At 42.9% G+C, this 17,129-nt stretch overlaps 1 protein-coding gene across 1 annotated transcript in view; it reads right to left on the bottom strand.

Moving 5' to 3' along the window:
• Positions 1-17,129, bottom strand: part of LAPTM4B (lysosomal protein transmembrane 4 beta) — a 62,506-nt gene that overhangs the window by 30,779 nt on the left and 14,598 nt on the right. Inside the window, exons 2-4 of the mRNA XM_014965235.1 lie at positions 14,065-14,176; positions 7,231-7,304; positions 6,460-6,582 (exon numbers count right to left, since the gene is read on the bottom strand). Coding sequence (XP_014820721.1) covers positions 6,460-6,582; positions 7,231-7,304; positions 14,065-14,176 — 309 coding nt within the window. The remainder of the gene's footprint in view (positions 1-6,459; positions 6,583-7,230; positions 7,305-14,064; positions 14,177-17,129) is intronic.

Below are 17,129 nucleotides of genomic sequence, written 5' to 3'. Positions count from 1 at the left end.
GTTACAGTGACACTGCCCCAAAACAACTTTTTAGTACTGACCTACCATTAAAAACCTAGTCAAACTAATTTGTGAATGTAATAAAAAAATTCCTAGCGAGGCTTTGATCCTCCTACACTTTGTTTTTTGGGAACCAGTCAAAAACTGGATGACTGCATGCTGGGGTCTTGGCCATAACCTAATGGCTTGTTTCCAGACACCAACTCAACTGCCATTTGCACAGGGGCAAGAGGAGGGCAGGAAAATGACCAAGAAAGTTCCTGCTACCTTGAAGAGCAGGAAGATCTGCTGGAACCACAAGGCCTGGCCAAGTTGGGAGCAGCACTGGCCAGCAGAGTAATGCCTAGTCCTCTCTTACCAGCAGTGTTTCAGGTGAAAGGACAATAATTTAAAAGCAGCAAGGAGAGCGTGTGAGGGGCAAATGCTGTGGTTTGTCTCCTTCAGGGTCATCTTTCTGCGTGTCTGGCTCCTGAAGAGATGTGAGGTGTAAGCAAGCCCCAGAGAGGTGGTGGCTGTCCCCACCACAGGCACCTGGGAGATCTCGGTGTGGGGCATGGAAAACGAAGCTGGGCCCTTCTGGAGCTTCCTGGCTTGCTGTGTGGGAGAGAGAGCTTCCAGGTCTGTGATGAATAGCCATGGGGCATTGGATCAGCATGGAAGAACCTCCCTTTGTTTGCTAACCAGGCCAGTGGCACCTGCCGACCAGAAGATGTTTAACACTGTCTTGGCTGGGCTGGCCTACGAGCAGCCTGATCTTGACTAGCAACCACAAATCCCTTCAGTACTGTAGGAAAACGAATTTATAAAACCTGCAGCTTTTGCCAAAGAAGCAGGAAAACAGATAAGAAGTATCTTGTCTTGCTCCAGGCTCTTTGGGTGCAGGCAAGGGCCATCAGGTGGCCCTTGGGGTCCACATAGGGCAGCAGCTGCTCCCGAAGTCTCACTCAGTCCCATGGAAAATGGGTACTGACAGTGGCTCAGATAAATCAAACACCTATTGCCCTCCACTGGCTGTCGTGATAAGCCCGAACACCAATTTGGGTGTACAAGGTGTGAAGAGAAATTCTGGTCCCGTGTGTGAGGTTTGCTCGCTTGTGGGGAGACCAGTAGCTGAAATCCTGCTCCTGGGAAGGCCCCGGGCTCAGTGCTGCAACTTCTGGGAAAAGCTCAGCGTCAAATGTTGTGCAAGGTTTGATGAAGCGGAGACTGAAATATGGCTGGGTGGGAAAAATCAAGCTTGTTTCTGGGAATACAGGAGTGATTTTGCAGCAGGACATGATGAAATTTTCTATACAAACAAGAGGTAGTTGTAGTGGGGTGACACTGGCATGCTAAAGTCATAATTAAAATATCATTTATAACCTTTTCATGGACACAGAGCAGGCTGCATACATAACAATACACCCAGTAAACTTTCAATTTAAAAGAAAATACTGCTTATACAGAGAAAAGCCCTATTAGACACTTAAAAAGAATCTAAAACTTGTATGGAAAGTATATTTCTACAGCATTGATGTTTTACAAATACACAAGAAGAATAAGAAGTCCAAGGCTGTAGCCCTTTCTCATTCCCTCAGCCTGCTTGCATAAACTTTCCCATTTTCCTTCCCCTTGGACCACAAAAAATCCACTTTAAAAGATGGTGTGGATTCTCGTTTAACAGTTACAATCCTCTGAAAATCCAAATCTTACAAAACTGAAAGAAAAAGTAATGTGTCTGTAGAATTTTTAAAGCTCTGCTATGAAGTTAATAGTACTTCTTCTTTGGAATTACAAAGTGGCATTAAAAATGCCAGAAAGCATATTCCTTTTTTAAGCTTTAGTTTATAGGAATAATTTCTTAAGGTTTAATCTCTTTTATGTTCTCTAGATATTTTCCCTAGGATTTTAAAGCATGACTGATACCACCTGAATTGTTAGACAGCAGCACTGCAGGTAGTGCCATACTAAAGCTATTTAATATACTTTGAAATTTTCTTTAGATGAGCTGTAATAGTCCTGCACTTTAATAAAAAACAAGTTTGCATAACTCAGTTGCAGACTAGCCTGTTCTGCACCTATGCTTCAATTCATTCTGTGTACTGTTATCAAATGACAGAAGATGAAGTGTTTAATTTGAAGGCTTTAGAAAGCTCATATATCAAAGATTTAGTGAGGCTTAAGAAAATAACTGTGCTTTAGGTCAAACTGCTTTAGACCACTGCTGCTCCAAGAACTAAAATTACTTTTATTTTACACACGTTGGATTTACTGTATGTGTAGGTTTTTGGTTTTTTAATGGCAATGATAACGACCAAGATGTCCAATATAACCCTTGGAAAGTTTTATCATGTGATTGCCACACAACATTTCAAATGCTAGATTTGTAATGTCTACTTATTTCACATGAGCCTTCATGCTGAGATGCTCTTGCAATTTATGGGAATTAAGTGGCACACCTGTGTGCAACTGGGTATTAAAAGGCAACAAAAAGTTTCCAAAGACACTTGTGCCTCTGAAAGAAGCAGTCAGTAAAGGCTGACGTTACCAAATACCCTGTGAACACAATGTTCTCTATTTTACAATCGCAACATTTTCAGCTGAGGCTCTGCCTGCCCTATTGATGGTACTCATTTATCATCCTGCTAAAAGTACTTGGAGGGTTTCACAGTAGCTTGCAACTCATCACTGATAGACTGAGATCTGGCAGATGTGCACCAAAAATTAACAGATAACATAATTCCAGATACTAGTGTAGGGAAGTAGAAACGGTTAAAAACATGGGGGTTTCACCTTAGAGCAGGAAAAAAAATGTTCTTCTGAGACTGCCAAATATATTCCATTACTTAATGCATACCTTCTTCCAGATATTTAGTAATGGATTTGGAGAACGATTGGGATTTTTCATTTCCCTTATGGACCTGTGCTCCCTAAAATATCGCTCCCCAAATTCAAAGCAGCTTTAGAGGACCAAAAACTGTAAGAATGCCAGGAAGAAACACAATCCCCTTGCTTGCTTTCTGCCTATTTTGGCAGACCTCTGAAAAGGGGGTGAGGGCAAGATGACTCTAGAGCTTCTTTATAAATCATCAGGAGGGATCACACCCAGCTGGCATGACTCAGGTCTCACCTACAGGGACAAAGGTATTAACCGCTGTCTCGTTCTAAACACGGTGTTTGAGATGACAAACCTATTTACCATGAGTATTATTAAAAGACAGGGGAACAAGTCCATGGGTACAAGCTTGTTTAACAATATTTGAGTGCTAGCACTGCATTGATGGCATTATTGCCAAAGATTTCAAAAGCTTGATTTTAGTTTCGTCTCATTGTGTGTCTGAGCATCTGGTACCAGTGGATGTGAGCTTCACCTCTCCCTTTCACTTTTGGTCCCTCAGACCGAGTGTATTTGCTCTGAACCAAATGCAACAACCTTCTGCCAACTGATGTGGCCCTTCCAGGTAAGGACAGGAATGGTTCCTGCTGAGCCACTTGTGCCTGGGACCACAGCTAAGACACAGGAGGCACCAACAGTTTCAAAGCTGATGCAGAGCAGCTTCAAAACTTTGTTGAACAGGTGACATTAATTGTACAAGATTCATCACAGCTTTTGCTAGTTTTTGCCAATCACTAACCTCCACTGTGAATGACAAAACAGAAATGACTCCCTGTTTCTAAATGAACTTAATTTAGATTAGCTTTTAGCTACTCATTATCATTATGCCTCTTATCTAACTTAAAAAACCTTTAAATACCTCATTATTCTGCATATGAAAACTTCAATGGCATCACCTCTTGGTAAATGAAGCAGGAAAAGCTGATTGTCTCTCATCATACTACAACGTATCCAGATTTTATATAGTTTTCAGAGGAACTTTTCTGCATGTTTTCTGACTTTTGAGCATTGTTCTTTACACCCAGAAACAGAAAGATGAAACCTGGTCGCCAACTAAGAAGGAAAGTCTCCTCTACATTACTATTCACTGCTGTTGTTTTCTGTCCAGAAAGCCCATGAGCAGTTTTGGGGAACAGCAAAAAACCTGGGGACTCTTGTTTCGGCTTACAAGGTCACTGCACCCCAGGTACAATTGCCACACTGCATACTCATTTATATTCCTCCGGTTTTTTACATTTTTTTGCATTTAGCAATGTAACACACATTAATGACTGAATTCAGATTCTCAATCGGTCTAGCTCATTCTGATTAATGACTCTATCCTTAGTGTTATTTACTTCTTCATTAATCTCTGTGTCAGCCACAGGTTTTATTAGCAGTGATATGCTGGGAAAAGGCACAAGCACTGCTTCTGGGAAATGCAGATATGTCCTCACTTTGGGCAATAGGGTCTTTCAGAGGGTGACACAGAATAGCTAGTTTAGGCTCCTGCTCACAACCTCCCACTAGAGGACTCGATTCCTCTGGACAGCGAGATTGGGGAAGCTCTCCCAAGGCTGACATTAGCCTTTGTGAAAGGCTTGTTGGGTACTAAGGTTATTAATGGAAGTCAAGAAGAGCATGAGACCCAGTGTCGATTCTGGGAGACCTTCCTTTACCCAAAACAGAAGCTCCTTGGCAGATGGTCAGCTTGACCACGACCCTTTGCAGTCTGCCAGCTACCCTCTCCTAATCCATTTGATATATCCTTTATCGATCTAGTGATTTACTGTTGCTCTGAGCATCACGCTGTGAAGTCAAATGTCTTACAAAAGTCTATTATGCCCCTGCCCCTCTTTATTGACAAAGGCAGTAATCCTGTCAGTGAAAGAAAATGAGTTTGCCTGCAGGACTGATTTTCCGTGAAACTGTGCTGGCAGTCATTAATCATATTCCTCGGGTCTAATCCTTTATCAATTGAGTCTCATCTCAGCACTTCTGCTATTCTGCTTGGTAGCAATGTCAGGCTAAGCAGCCTATAATTATCCTGGAAATCCCCCTTGCCCTTTTGAGCACTGACAGTTTAGCACTCCTGAAGTCTTGCGGCATTTCATTACCAATCCGGAAAATGATTTACAACAGCAAGACAAAGACGTGTGTGCAACCAGAGGTTTTAATGCTCTGGAGGAACAACGTGGCTCACGAAGTGCTCTGCTGCACCGTTCCCAACATCTTCCAAGGCCTGCTCCTTGTATTTCTGCTAGGGAAGGGACTATTTGTATTTTTACCTGCAGGAACGACAGTTATGTTTCTGCAGACATTTTGAGAGAATCAACTTCTCTCTGCCCTCCTGGTGAGCCAACTCCAGACGTGGCACCAGGTTTTCAGCAGAAGATCAGGGGCTCTTTGGTCCGCAGCCTGCTCCCCTCAGGTTCTCACACAGTGATTAAGGCTGAGGAAAACCTGGTCACGACTGATACTCTGGGAAGGTGGGGGCGTTCCTGCAGCCACACAGACACTTGTGCTGCTGCGAGACCAGGGCTGGCACCGATGCAGAAGCGAGGGACTGCAGGGGAAGGACTCCAGCCAGCGGCAGTGCCAGCTTCAAGCACTCGCCAAGCTGTGGCCGTAATTTGCTCTTTTCCACTCGTATCTCTGAGAACCTTTTGAATTATTCCTCTACTTCTCTTCCAGTGCAGCAGCAGCCGTGAATGCAGGCGGGTGTTAAATAAGGCAAAGGATAACAGGCCCCTGATGCATCCCAGCTCTCGCTGGCTTGACAGATTGCCCCTTCCCGCAGATTTGTGCGGCTACTTATCTGCCTGCTGTTTCTCATTACCTGTTATTTATACTGCCCTGGCTAGTTTTCCATCCACATAACAAAGTTCACAGCCAAGCTAATCTGTATTCAGGTTCTTAAGGCAGATTTTCAGACACAGCAGCAGCCTTTGCTTCTCCCAGGGCTCTGCAATTCTGCCTGAAGTTTGCTGGTCACAGCATGTGGTCCTGTGATGGCACAGGCTGGCGAGCTCTTGTTTTTGCTGTAAGTGGTTGCAGTCACGTCCTGTAACCTTGCACAGTACTGGCAGGATGTTTGGCAAAAGTAGACTGTGGCAAGAAGGCTGCCTCTAATTGTCACTAAGACAGAATTCAATAATATTTTCTAGCGAAAATAAACCTTCATCGAATCAAACTCCTGCCTAATCCTGCCTAATGAAATCTGTGTTAATGTCACCAAATAAATTGAAATGAGCAACAAAACATCCTTGAAATAGCACCAAAAATAAGCCACTGGATACGAACGCATTAACTCTGAGTCCAAAAGCAATTACTTATTATCTATGTCTTGCAATATGAATCTCATTCTAAATGAAGCAGTGCTGAGAGCTTCCACGGCATTGCAAAACTCCAGAGCTCTGCACAAATACCGTAATAAGTTAGTAATGTAACCTTGCAAGGATGTTGAACACAGACCAGCAAAGACTGAGAGGGCTTTTCAAGAGCTGCATGGGAAGTCAGCAATAAATCGTTGGCTAAAAATACAGACGGTGCACCTTGCACAGTTTCCTCCCCCCACAAAGACTTTTGACCATCCGGTGATTTACCAGTTGGCGGAGGTAGTCCTGAATTGTGCTGGGATAGACGAGTACACTGATGGCAACCAACGTGTTGAGAGCAAAGTCAAAGATCTGGTAACAGAAGAAAGGGATGATCCAAGCTGCATGTTGCTAAAAAGGAAATAAATTAAAAACTCATCAGCCACAAGTTAAAACAGAAGGATATATGTCTTTCTGCACTAAAATCTAAGGAATATCTGACCCAATGCATTACATTTCATGAAGCCATAAGAGAAAAGAGGTCGTTAAATCAGCTAAAAGAAATATGACATTCAGCCAAAAGGGTTGGCCAAGCCAGCTTGGCTGCTGAACTGCAGTAATACATGTGGTGTAAGTCAGTCCCACAACTTGTTATACTGGGACATTTAGAAACCACATTACACTCTTTTTCCCCCTAATTAATAGGATTAATATTGCAAAATACCACAGGCTTGGGAGGTGAAGGGGAAAAAAAAATCCTCTTAATTTTGGTAGGAACAAGATTTAGTTCTCTGAATTCACAGTTTGCCCAGAGCTTACTCATATGTGAAACTGCAGGCAGTCAACACAACTGGGCAGCCTTCCTGCCTGCAGCACAGGGCCCTGGGGTACCACTCATCTAAGCAATCGGTTCTGCTGCCTCTGACTTCTTGTTTTCCCCCCTCAGTTTTCAGCTAACTAACTAAACATGAAATTGTCAGAAAGCAATTGTCTTAATTTTCTTTCTATAGAGTTGCATAGTTCACTTGATTCATGTCTTCACCTAATAAAATTAATTACCTTATACGCGCCATATGTAGCCATTGCACAGATCAGAATCATAAGAAGAGAAATTGCAGTGGCAATGCACATATCTGGAAGAGAAACACATCAAAATGATTGCAGATAAGTTCAGAGCTTGGTTCAGTTATTTTGCCATCTACCTCGTGCAGAGCATCTCAAAGGGCAGGGTGGGAAATGGGTGGAAACGGGGTCAGGTGCATCATTCAGACATTGCTGGAGGAAATCTCTGGCTCTTGTGGAAAACTTCCTCAATATGAGAAGCACAGACAGTGATAACACTGTGCAAACCTCTGCAGCCTTGATGAGGCAGTTGAGATGCCATGAAAGGTTTAATTTTTCTGAAGATTTTACAAAATCAGCAGCAGTCTTGACACGAAGACTATTTTGCCGGTGACAATGACATCTGTAGTCAGAAAGTGTCTGCTTTTCTGCACTACAGATTGTTTTTGCGCTAATAGCTGCTGTATACCATTGCTCACATATTTCTAAAAACTCTGGAAAAGGAGAAATGAATGTTCAAAAGCAAAACTGGCAGGTAGAGGCATCTTATAGCAGATATAACATCTTGGAAATTTTCATTTCAACCAAGAATACTACAGAGATATACCATTTATTAATGAGTATATAACTATCAGGAAAGGTGAAGTAGTAAAGGAAGGAACGTATTCTTTAAGGTTTTGATCAGAGTAATTACAGGAATCCTATCTATTTCTTCTATAGTTGCTCAGCTTTCAATTAACTTTTCATTAGATTGAAGGAGTTTCTAAGCCACAAACAGCTGGAAGGAGCTCCTGAGGGAAAAATTACATACGTTCGGTCTTTTTGTACACATCTCCCTTGGTATCATTACAGGCCACAGTCAGGACACCAGAAGTGTATTTCTGAAACCTGGCGTTATTGTGAATTTGGGAGTGCAACCAGATATTGTAACTACTTTCCTGAGGCTAAGCCAGTGCACAAAGAAAGAGAGAACATGAGATATATAGGACATCCTACCTCTGTCGGTGTCTGTGAGGTACCTGCTGGTCACATTGCTGTCACCAGGTGCATTTTAACTACCTGCTTTGATGAGTGGTGGACTTGAGACACACAAATACATGACAGTGTTCAAGCTGTTCACTACCCATAACCGCCTGACTTTGGAGGCACTCAAAATGTGAAGATGCCTCCATTTGATCATGGAGTTGTCACAACATCCAAGTCCAGCACATAAGAAGCATCCCACAGTACGGAACATCCCTCCACCTTCCTGGCTGCATCAAAATGAAGTTCTGGGTAGGTGCCCTGGAGCCTGCATCAAAATCCCTGAAAGGTCCTCATCTGATGATAACTGTGGACAGGTCTCACCTACTGCCACCAGGCAGCACTGCAGGGTCATGTGGGTCATGGCTGAAAAGGAAGGACAGACACTAAGCCTTGCCTGTCATTTTTTTCCAGCCTACCAGTACAATCATCCATGTAGAAGACTAAGGACCCAGTCCTTGATCCCCCTGTGCCTGAGGGAACACAAACCTTGCACTAGCACAGAGCTCCTGCCAACACTAATCCAGATTTCTGCTGGCCCTCGATGCAGAGAGGAACCTGAGACTTGTAAAGCTGGTGGAAAAATGAGCAAGCAGTGACTGGCTGGTGAGGCCGTCTCCAGAGGTTGCTTATGTTCATTGGGCTACAGGCTCCTTGGGTATGGTGCTTACCAACAGCAGGATGAAGGATTTAGGAACCCAGGTCTCCCCTTTCCAGGAGGCTGCCTGTGTCCTGGGTTTCAGGATTCTTGCTCTCTCTCCCTTGCCCCCAGATCTTGCCACTGTGATTGCATAAGGACCCAAAAGCAACGGAAGAAGCCCTATTGCAAGGTACTTCCTAATTTAATGGATGGGGCCCCTTTCCTGGGCACCTGGAGGAGCACATTTACACCACTGCACTCTGAGGAGGAGTCCAGCTGTCCTTAGTCACAGTGCAGATGCTTGAATCTTTGTCTTATTGCTGGGCTCCCTGCTCGTAATTCGGGAGGGAGTGACATCTCAGTGCATCCCAAATTGCTCTTCATCCCAAATTGCTCTTCAGAGGCACCTCTTTCTCCTCTTTGACTGTGTAAAGAATGAGAATCCGGACATCCAGCTCAGGCATCTGAGCTGCATCGCCATAATCAGTCTCCAGCTTCTTAGGAGCTGTAAGGCTGTGCCGTGCCTGTCAGAGGCGGCCTGAATTCTGCCCTCAAGAGGAAGAAGCACCCACAAAGCAAACCTTTGCTAATAAAAGGTACTGCAGCCTCCTCAGACATTCTGAATTGTGTGGTCATTTACTCTGGCTGCCCACACACATACTGTGAAATCAAAATGATTTTGGATAGGCCAGGTACCATTGAGGTAGTGAAAGAAAAGAAGCGGAAATGGCTGCCCGCAGCTACCAACCTCAATCGAACCTCCTGTAAAAGAGGCTCTTGTATCCATATCTTTATTTTAACCATCATTTTGAAGGCACTGCTCATGTATTTATCCCGTCTGTTCTTAAACCCAGTCACCTACTTGCTGTATCCAGGGAGGAGCTGCTGTCATTGTCACTTGCAGCAGTGACAGGCCTTGCCTTGCCCATGACCGTGGCAGTACTGGGTCAGAGCCAGAGCCCAGCAAACTGCCACAAACGTAACATTGAAGCTCTGGTCTGACCCACTCGTACTCCCCGACTTCGCTGTGCTCCGCTGTGCCAAGTCCTAGTTGGCTCAAGCTGGTTCTTCCTCATTTAAGGCTTCATTGGTTTTTTTGAGCTGTGTCAGCTTCGATTAATCAGGATGAAACTAGATATGAAGAAGCTAACAGGGGTGTTAAATAAATACATTCAATAAAAATGAATTTTTTTCCAGCAGTGCTGTACTTTCTGTGGCATTCATGGCTAGAAGGGCTGTACTTGGACCACTGCAGTGGTTATACAGCCTGTTGTCCTAGACAGCTTTTTGAGTTTTCTGTTTGAGTTGAAAGAAACCGGTTGGGTTTTTTTTCCCTCATAAATTGTAGTGGGATCCTATCTTCCTGCCACATTGGGGAGAAGATGCTGCTGGGGCTGGGCAGGGACAGGGAGGAGCAGCCAGCGAGGCCAGTCCCTGAGCTAGGACCTGTCTGGAGTGATGGAGACCTCAAATCCTCCAGCTCATCACCTGCCCCAGCCCTGGCATTAATTGCTGGCTCACAGCTCTAACAGCAGGGGCCAGAAAGCTGCTGATGCAGCCCTCAGGCAGTCTTGCCCACCCTCCCTACCCTTATTTATCCAGCAGCCTGTCCTCCTTACTGCCAGCTAAGGATTACTGCTTGTGCAAGCTTGATGCCACCGCTGCCAGCAGCCTCCTGGGTCACAACCCATGCAGTGGTGGCATTTTCCCTCTGGGAAAGGAAAGAGGCCAATGAGAAGGAAAGAGTTTTCTGCACCTTTGAGCCCAGCTCATTTCCTCCAGGCGATAAGGCCAGAGGGGAAGGCGTAGCCCTGAATATGCAATGCCGGGGCAGGGATCTAGTTTTTTTTACCCCCTCCCTGTGACATGAGGGTCATGGTACATGGGTGGTGTTGATGGATTGGGGCAGGAGGAAGGAGTACCTGCTCTACCACTTCCATTTACCCCCCAAAAGAAGTCCAAGCCTGCTGTCTGTAGGTTTCTTTATTAAAATTTTTCTATTTGAAATAATCTTTTTAAGGCCTGTGCATGTCATGTTTGGCAGATAGACCATCCATCACATTATCCTGCCCTGCCCTGAGACCTCTGCTTGTCTCCTCCTCTGATTTTTGGCCTGAGTTGCTGACGTTGGTGTCAAAGTTCCCCTCAGTTTCTATGGGGCGCACATAGGATTTCAGTCCGTGTCGTCATATGGCTTACGAAGTGATATTGTGTGTGTGATAACACACGTCTGTGACACGGTGAAGGCAATAAATAAAATCAAGCAACGCTTGCTGCTTGTTTGGGCTGTTGATCTGGAGTTCTCCAGATACACGGCCTGTGTATCTGGAGAAGCTGAGCAGGAGGGTCAGGCGAAACATTCCAGGAAGTCAAAATTATTTACAGGGCTTTTCCATCTCCTATCCAGAGATTATTAGTCTTGCACCGGGCAGCTCACACTTTTCTAATTTTTCCTAGTGCGGCTTCTAGTTCATAAACTCCCTCGGGCCCTGAGGAAATAATAAAAAGAAAGATGAGACTAAACGGGCTCAGCTGAAGATCCAGCACAGGAGGAAGCCCAGTGTTCTCCCCGGCTCCCAGATGTATGTCTCAGAGAGCCAGCCAAACCACACACTCTGGTGTCTTCCAGTACCTCCGTCTGACACATGGCAAGTCTTGGCAGGCTTTCCCCCTCCTCGTTTTCCTTTTCTAGAACAGAAGGGAAAAGCTACAACCTACAGCTTTTTCTAAGTGCTCAGGTAAATCCTTTCTCTGCTTAATCAATCAGGCATTTTGGAGCCTCTGGCAATGCCCTGGGAACCACGCTAAATCCCGAAATTGAGGCTGAGCAGCCATTCACAGAAGCACTGATGCTGCACTGGCATTTTCAAGCAGTTTGCACTAGGCTGGCTCTGGCTCTGCAAGTGGCAGGAATTTTTCCCACTGCTGGAACAGAAAATTGAAAATTCTCCATAAATCAAGCCAGAAATAAATATAGATATGAATATTGGGGGAATCCTGGTTTCTTGGAAATCAAGGGAAACCTGTCATTAACTTCAGGTTAGCCATAATTCCACTATTGTGGCTCAGCTGATAAGTTTATTTCTAGCTGATATTTTCAGATTTTTATGGAGGAGCCAATCTGAGGAGGGAGGGAAAGGGAGTGACAATATTACATGCAGACTTTGTGTCCACATTTTTTTTTTTAATTTTTGCTATTGATAGGAGCATCAAAAGTAGTAATAATGGCTACTAGTATTACCATCATTATTATTGATCAACATAAGTACATATAGATAACAACTTTGGGACCTTAATTAGGATAAAAATTAATATATCTCCCTGTATTTCATACACATGGTTTCATGTCTAAGAATTTCAGCACATCCAGCTAACCTGGGAAATATTTTTTCAAAAAAAGACAAATAAAAGTAGGACAAGAGAAGAGCATGAGGTTTGTCTGATGTTTTCTCTCATAAGAAAACGTTTCCTCAGATTTAAATAAATATAGTTATACCTAAAGAAAAAAAGAAAACAAAAATTCCTGCCAGCTATTTCCACTAACTATAAAAGCCAGTAGCTTGATTGAGCTGCCTTTACTCGGAAAGGTATTAAACCAGAGGGAGTCAAAGAATAAAAGGAGACATTAATTCAAATGTTCATTTGTAATTTAACTGCCTGTGAAATGTTCCCTTTACCGAATGGAAATGAGGTCGCTTGGCCCACAAGCCACCCTTTTACAGTCTTGCAGGGTTCACTTCAGAAGCCTTGATAAAAAAATACAGAAAATACAATTTTCAAGTGTAGATGGAAATCCCCAATGTACTTGATCTGACAGCTATTGCATTACAAAACAGAATTACTATTTTAAAGCCTTGGGCACTGGCAGGCCTCTGATGTCGGCTATATAAAACCACACTGACAGACAGTTATTACCAAGGTTAATCTCTGAGAATTAGGACAAGGCAGTCAGTTTTAATATGTCAGAATCAGCTAGGAGCCCATCTGTATCTACTATGGTCCTTACTTTCTTAAATCCAGTTATATAAAAAGATTTTTAGTGGGAAGTTGTAGGTGGTTTTTAAACGAAGACACAATAAAGTAGCAATTGCCCCTTATTATTAATTAAATGTAAGCCCTCAAGGCATATCTCTACTAAAGACCTTGTAGAAATAAGAAACCCTTAACTGATACCCAGCAGCTCTGACACACCATGGGTGCAATTATTTTTCTCACGGGCGGGGCTATTCCTTTTCTTACTAATAATTTTATTGACTTCAGTAGGACTGAGGAAAGGACTTTGAGCTTTTTGCTGTGGATGGGTGTGATTCTGAGCAGCAAGACACCAGTGTAACTGGCAGGAGCCCTTGTTTCAGATTACCGTGAGAAATGTTGAATGGAACAATCTTGTGAGCAGAAATGAAAAAAAAACCAGACATTTTTATCAAAATCACATTGAGGAAAAACTTTCACAGATATGAATTAAATGGTTAAAGCAAATCAACAAACCAAACATCACCAAATGATTTGGAACAGTCATGGAAGACAGAAACATTTGCAAAGGACAGGAGGTTTTTGCAGGAGACATGGCTCACCCTTCCCTAGAACTGTACTGAAGACTTTTTGTGATGTCCTTTGGTGAGAGAATGAAGCAGCCCTGTGTTATCGCTAATAACTACGACTAATGTAGCCTACGACTACACAGCTAATATTTATACTTGCATCTATCTCAACAGGTTTGTGCAAGTCATACCATGTGCACATGGAGGAGGTGTGTAAATATGTACAACATGAAGGAACACATTCAGACAGTTACATAAATAGCATTATGGGTTCTTGTGCGTGTGCAGGCACTTCGGGACATGGTGCTGGGAGGTGCAGAGACTCCTTATCTCCCTGTGTCTTGCAAAATGCCCCTTGCCCTTTCAGCATCATACCCAGGGATAACATCTCCATGTCAAAGGCTGGCTCTGACCCTGCCAAGCCAGGACACAGCAGAGCAGATGGTTTACTAATAAAAAGATTACTAGTATACATTACTAATATTATTAATATTTATAACTAATAAAAATGCATCTGTAAGATACCAAGGTGAAGCAATAATTAAATGACGGTAATTAGTGAAATGACAGGAGAGTTACATAAATGCTGGAGCAATGAATGCTAGTATTTAGGCAGTTTGTACTTACTGGCATCATCCATGAATTCAAATTCACCCCCTAATTCAGCACTGGTTAGGTGGTACTGGTCAGGATCAGTGAGGGCGCTCAGCAGAATCAGCAATACCACCGAATTAATAATCTGCAGAGAAGAAAAAAGGAAAAGGGTCAGGCTGTGAAAGTAACCTTGAAAAACCAACGGTACAAAAGTAGCATTTAACTAATGCTGCAATTAGTTTCTCTGGATTTGTGTAAACAGGAAAATGAAACAACGTGTGGATTACCCCTTTTTGTTCCGACTCTCTCCCCCACCATCAGAAAAGTTACTGCTGCTGTTTCAGGTTGTAGAACACGTTAGTACATCCACTACAGTTTGTTCTGTTGCCATTTTGAGATTACTACAAACGAGTGCTGTGTCAAGCTTTATTATCATGGCCGAGCTGGAATTGGGGACAGCCCCTGTGAAATCGCTAGAGGATCAAAAAGGGGCTGATTTGCTGGAAGAGGCTGAATTTTAAGAGGTTGTGAGTGATGAGCTGATTCACATTTAGTAAATGAGGAGGCCTTGGCAGGGGCAGGAGTAGGTGGCAATGTGAGCCCAATGTCTGTGCACACATTCCTGTGTCATATGGCACAGAGAGACATTCATATACACTGAGGTCTTGGCCATGAAATGCAATAAGTGAACTGACCCCAAGAATATAGTGTAAGTGCTTCAGTAGAAGCGGATTTCAAGTATGAGAGGAATGCAGAGGTAGCCAAGAGCTGTATTTTAAAACAAATCTGAATCAAATGCTCATATCGCTCTGAAGTGAAGAGGGCTAATTGCAGACAAGAAGATTGCTCAGCATGAAATAATGCAGCCTGGCTAAAAGATTATTCTACTGAACAAGGAAGATAACGGATGAACAGGAAAATGGAAAGAAGGAAGCTGATAATAGAGTGCGTTGGGAAAGAAGGATTTTTATTGCTTTGGTTCTCACTTCAAAGGCATCCTAATCTGATCACAAGTTACTAACAGCAACAAAAAGGTGTAGAAACATAGGCTATTTTAAGACTAACAGACTAGAGAATTTCTTTGGTAAGATAAATGCATTTTGATAGGCAAATTCCATTAAGTTTAGCTGGTATCAGATCTGTTAGCAATGATCTTTGAAAAACAGTTGAGAATAGGCTGAGTTCACAGGATGGGGAAAGAGCAAGCACAGGTTTTGCCTTTCCAAAGCAGGAAGGGCGTGTAAAGAATTTCTAGCCAGATTGTGAGGTTTAAGAACAAAATGAACCCCAGAGCAGACAATCAAGCAGTGTCCCCATTAGCACTTCAAATTTATATGGTCATAACCAACAATAATTATTGGCTTGTCAAAGACAAACCATAATTAATTCATCTTATTTTCCTTCTCTGACAGGTGAAGTGGCCTCGTGGACAGAGAAGAAGCAGTAGATATCACGTCTTTGCATCTTAGTAAGCCTTTTGACATTATGAGATTCTCATAAATGAGCTAGGAAAATTGGGTTTGGTTGAAAGTGCAGGAGGGTGAGTGCACAGCCAGCTGGATAGCTGTAATGAAAGAATCGTTATCAGGGATTCACAGCCAGGGTGGAAGATACATTGATTAGGGCTTTCTAGTATCATTGAAAGATTTGGTATTTCAAGTAATTTTTGACTTGTACGTTTCTTTAATTTTCAGGCAACGCCAAGCTGTAAGAACTTTAGGAGATAAGATTAAAAAGCTTTTCCCCAATTATGGTAGAATTCAGACAACAGAGCACAATGCAGTACCAACAAGCATAGAGCATCAGATTTGTGACAAACCATAGAAGAACAAGAGTAGAAATAACTGGTAGGTAATGGTTCTTCAGAAAGGAGTCTGGGTATGACAGTAAATAAGCTCAATGTGACTCAGTGCCACCCCATGAGCTCATCTTTGTGGGTACATGGTGGTGGGCCAGTACTGCTGAAACCTGCGTATGAGACACCCAAGTCATCCTCCCACTTGCCCTCCCCAGGGCCTCTGAAGAAAGGTCAAAGTCCTTCTAAAATGTACTGAGGAAAACTGCAAGGAAGACCCTGCAGCAGAACCGAGGGTGATCAGACATCTGGAAAGTGTGGCTGACACGGAAAAAAATGGAACTGCTTAGCGAGGAGAAGGTGGAGGGGGCTGTTCTCAGTCTTTCATGTGCAGAATGGCAAGGAAAAGGAGGCAATAGACTTTTCTCCAGATCTGCTGGGAGATGAGTAAAGTCACAGATTTAAATTACAGCAAAAGGAAATTTAGGTTAGGCAGCTAGCTGAACAATAAGAACAATCAGACAGCAGAAGAGATTGTCTGGAGGGGGTTAGAGATCTTCATTACTGCATTTTTCATAGAACAGTTAAATGGCTTTGTGTTGGGAACGCTGTAGTTGTAGATAGTCTTTTCTTGGTTTGAAGACAGATCAGATAACTGTCAAGATTCAAAGTTACATTATATAAATCATACTAATTTTTAACATGATATGTAACTTTATACTGCAATCCAGTTATTGCTTTATACTCCTTTGAGGAAGGCAAAGGACATATGCCAGTAATAAACATGTTACTTAAGAGGAGTACTCAAAATAACCAAGCAATCAGAAACTATAAATGTATACCGTGTTGCTATTTTAAAGGCATACAAGTTTGATCTTTTGTACAGATATAGCCAGGAAGATTCATAAAATATTGACCTAGGCACTCTACTTTCTCCGTGTGGGTATGTCCAGATTCAGATTACGTTTGTCAGCATTGCCTTTAAGTCTCTGTATAAGACACAGATTGTGTTTGCCTGATCTAAAGTCTGCTGCGGTCAGTAGGAATCTCTAATGCTCTTAAGGCATCACTTTTCTGTTCTATCTGGTTGTTCTCTTGAGATCCTCATAACGATCTCTGAGCACCTTCCAACTGTGCTGTCAGCAGTGCACGTGAAATACACCATGTGTTTATTTGCTTATCTTTCTCCAAGAGGAAATGTGTGCAAAGGTGGGTGTATTGCATTTGTTAAGGTTTTTCTTTCTTTTGTTTTGAAAGTGATGTGACCATTGAACTTTGGAGAATCCTTCAATGCATAAATTTA

This window comes from Calidris pugnax, unplaced genomic scaffold, assembly GCF_001431845.1.
Source record: "Calidris pugnax isolate Ruff unplaced genomic scaffold, ASM143184v1 scaffold41, whole genome shotgun sequence".
In the NCBI taxonomy this organism is placed as follows: Eukaryota; Metazoa; Chordata; class Aves; order Charadriiformes; family Scolopacidae; genus Calidris; species Calidris pugnax.
The sequence above is the reverse complement of the archived record's forward strand: the minus strand, read 5'-3'. Positions and strand labels throughout refer to the sequence as shown.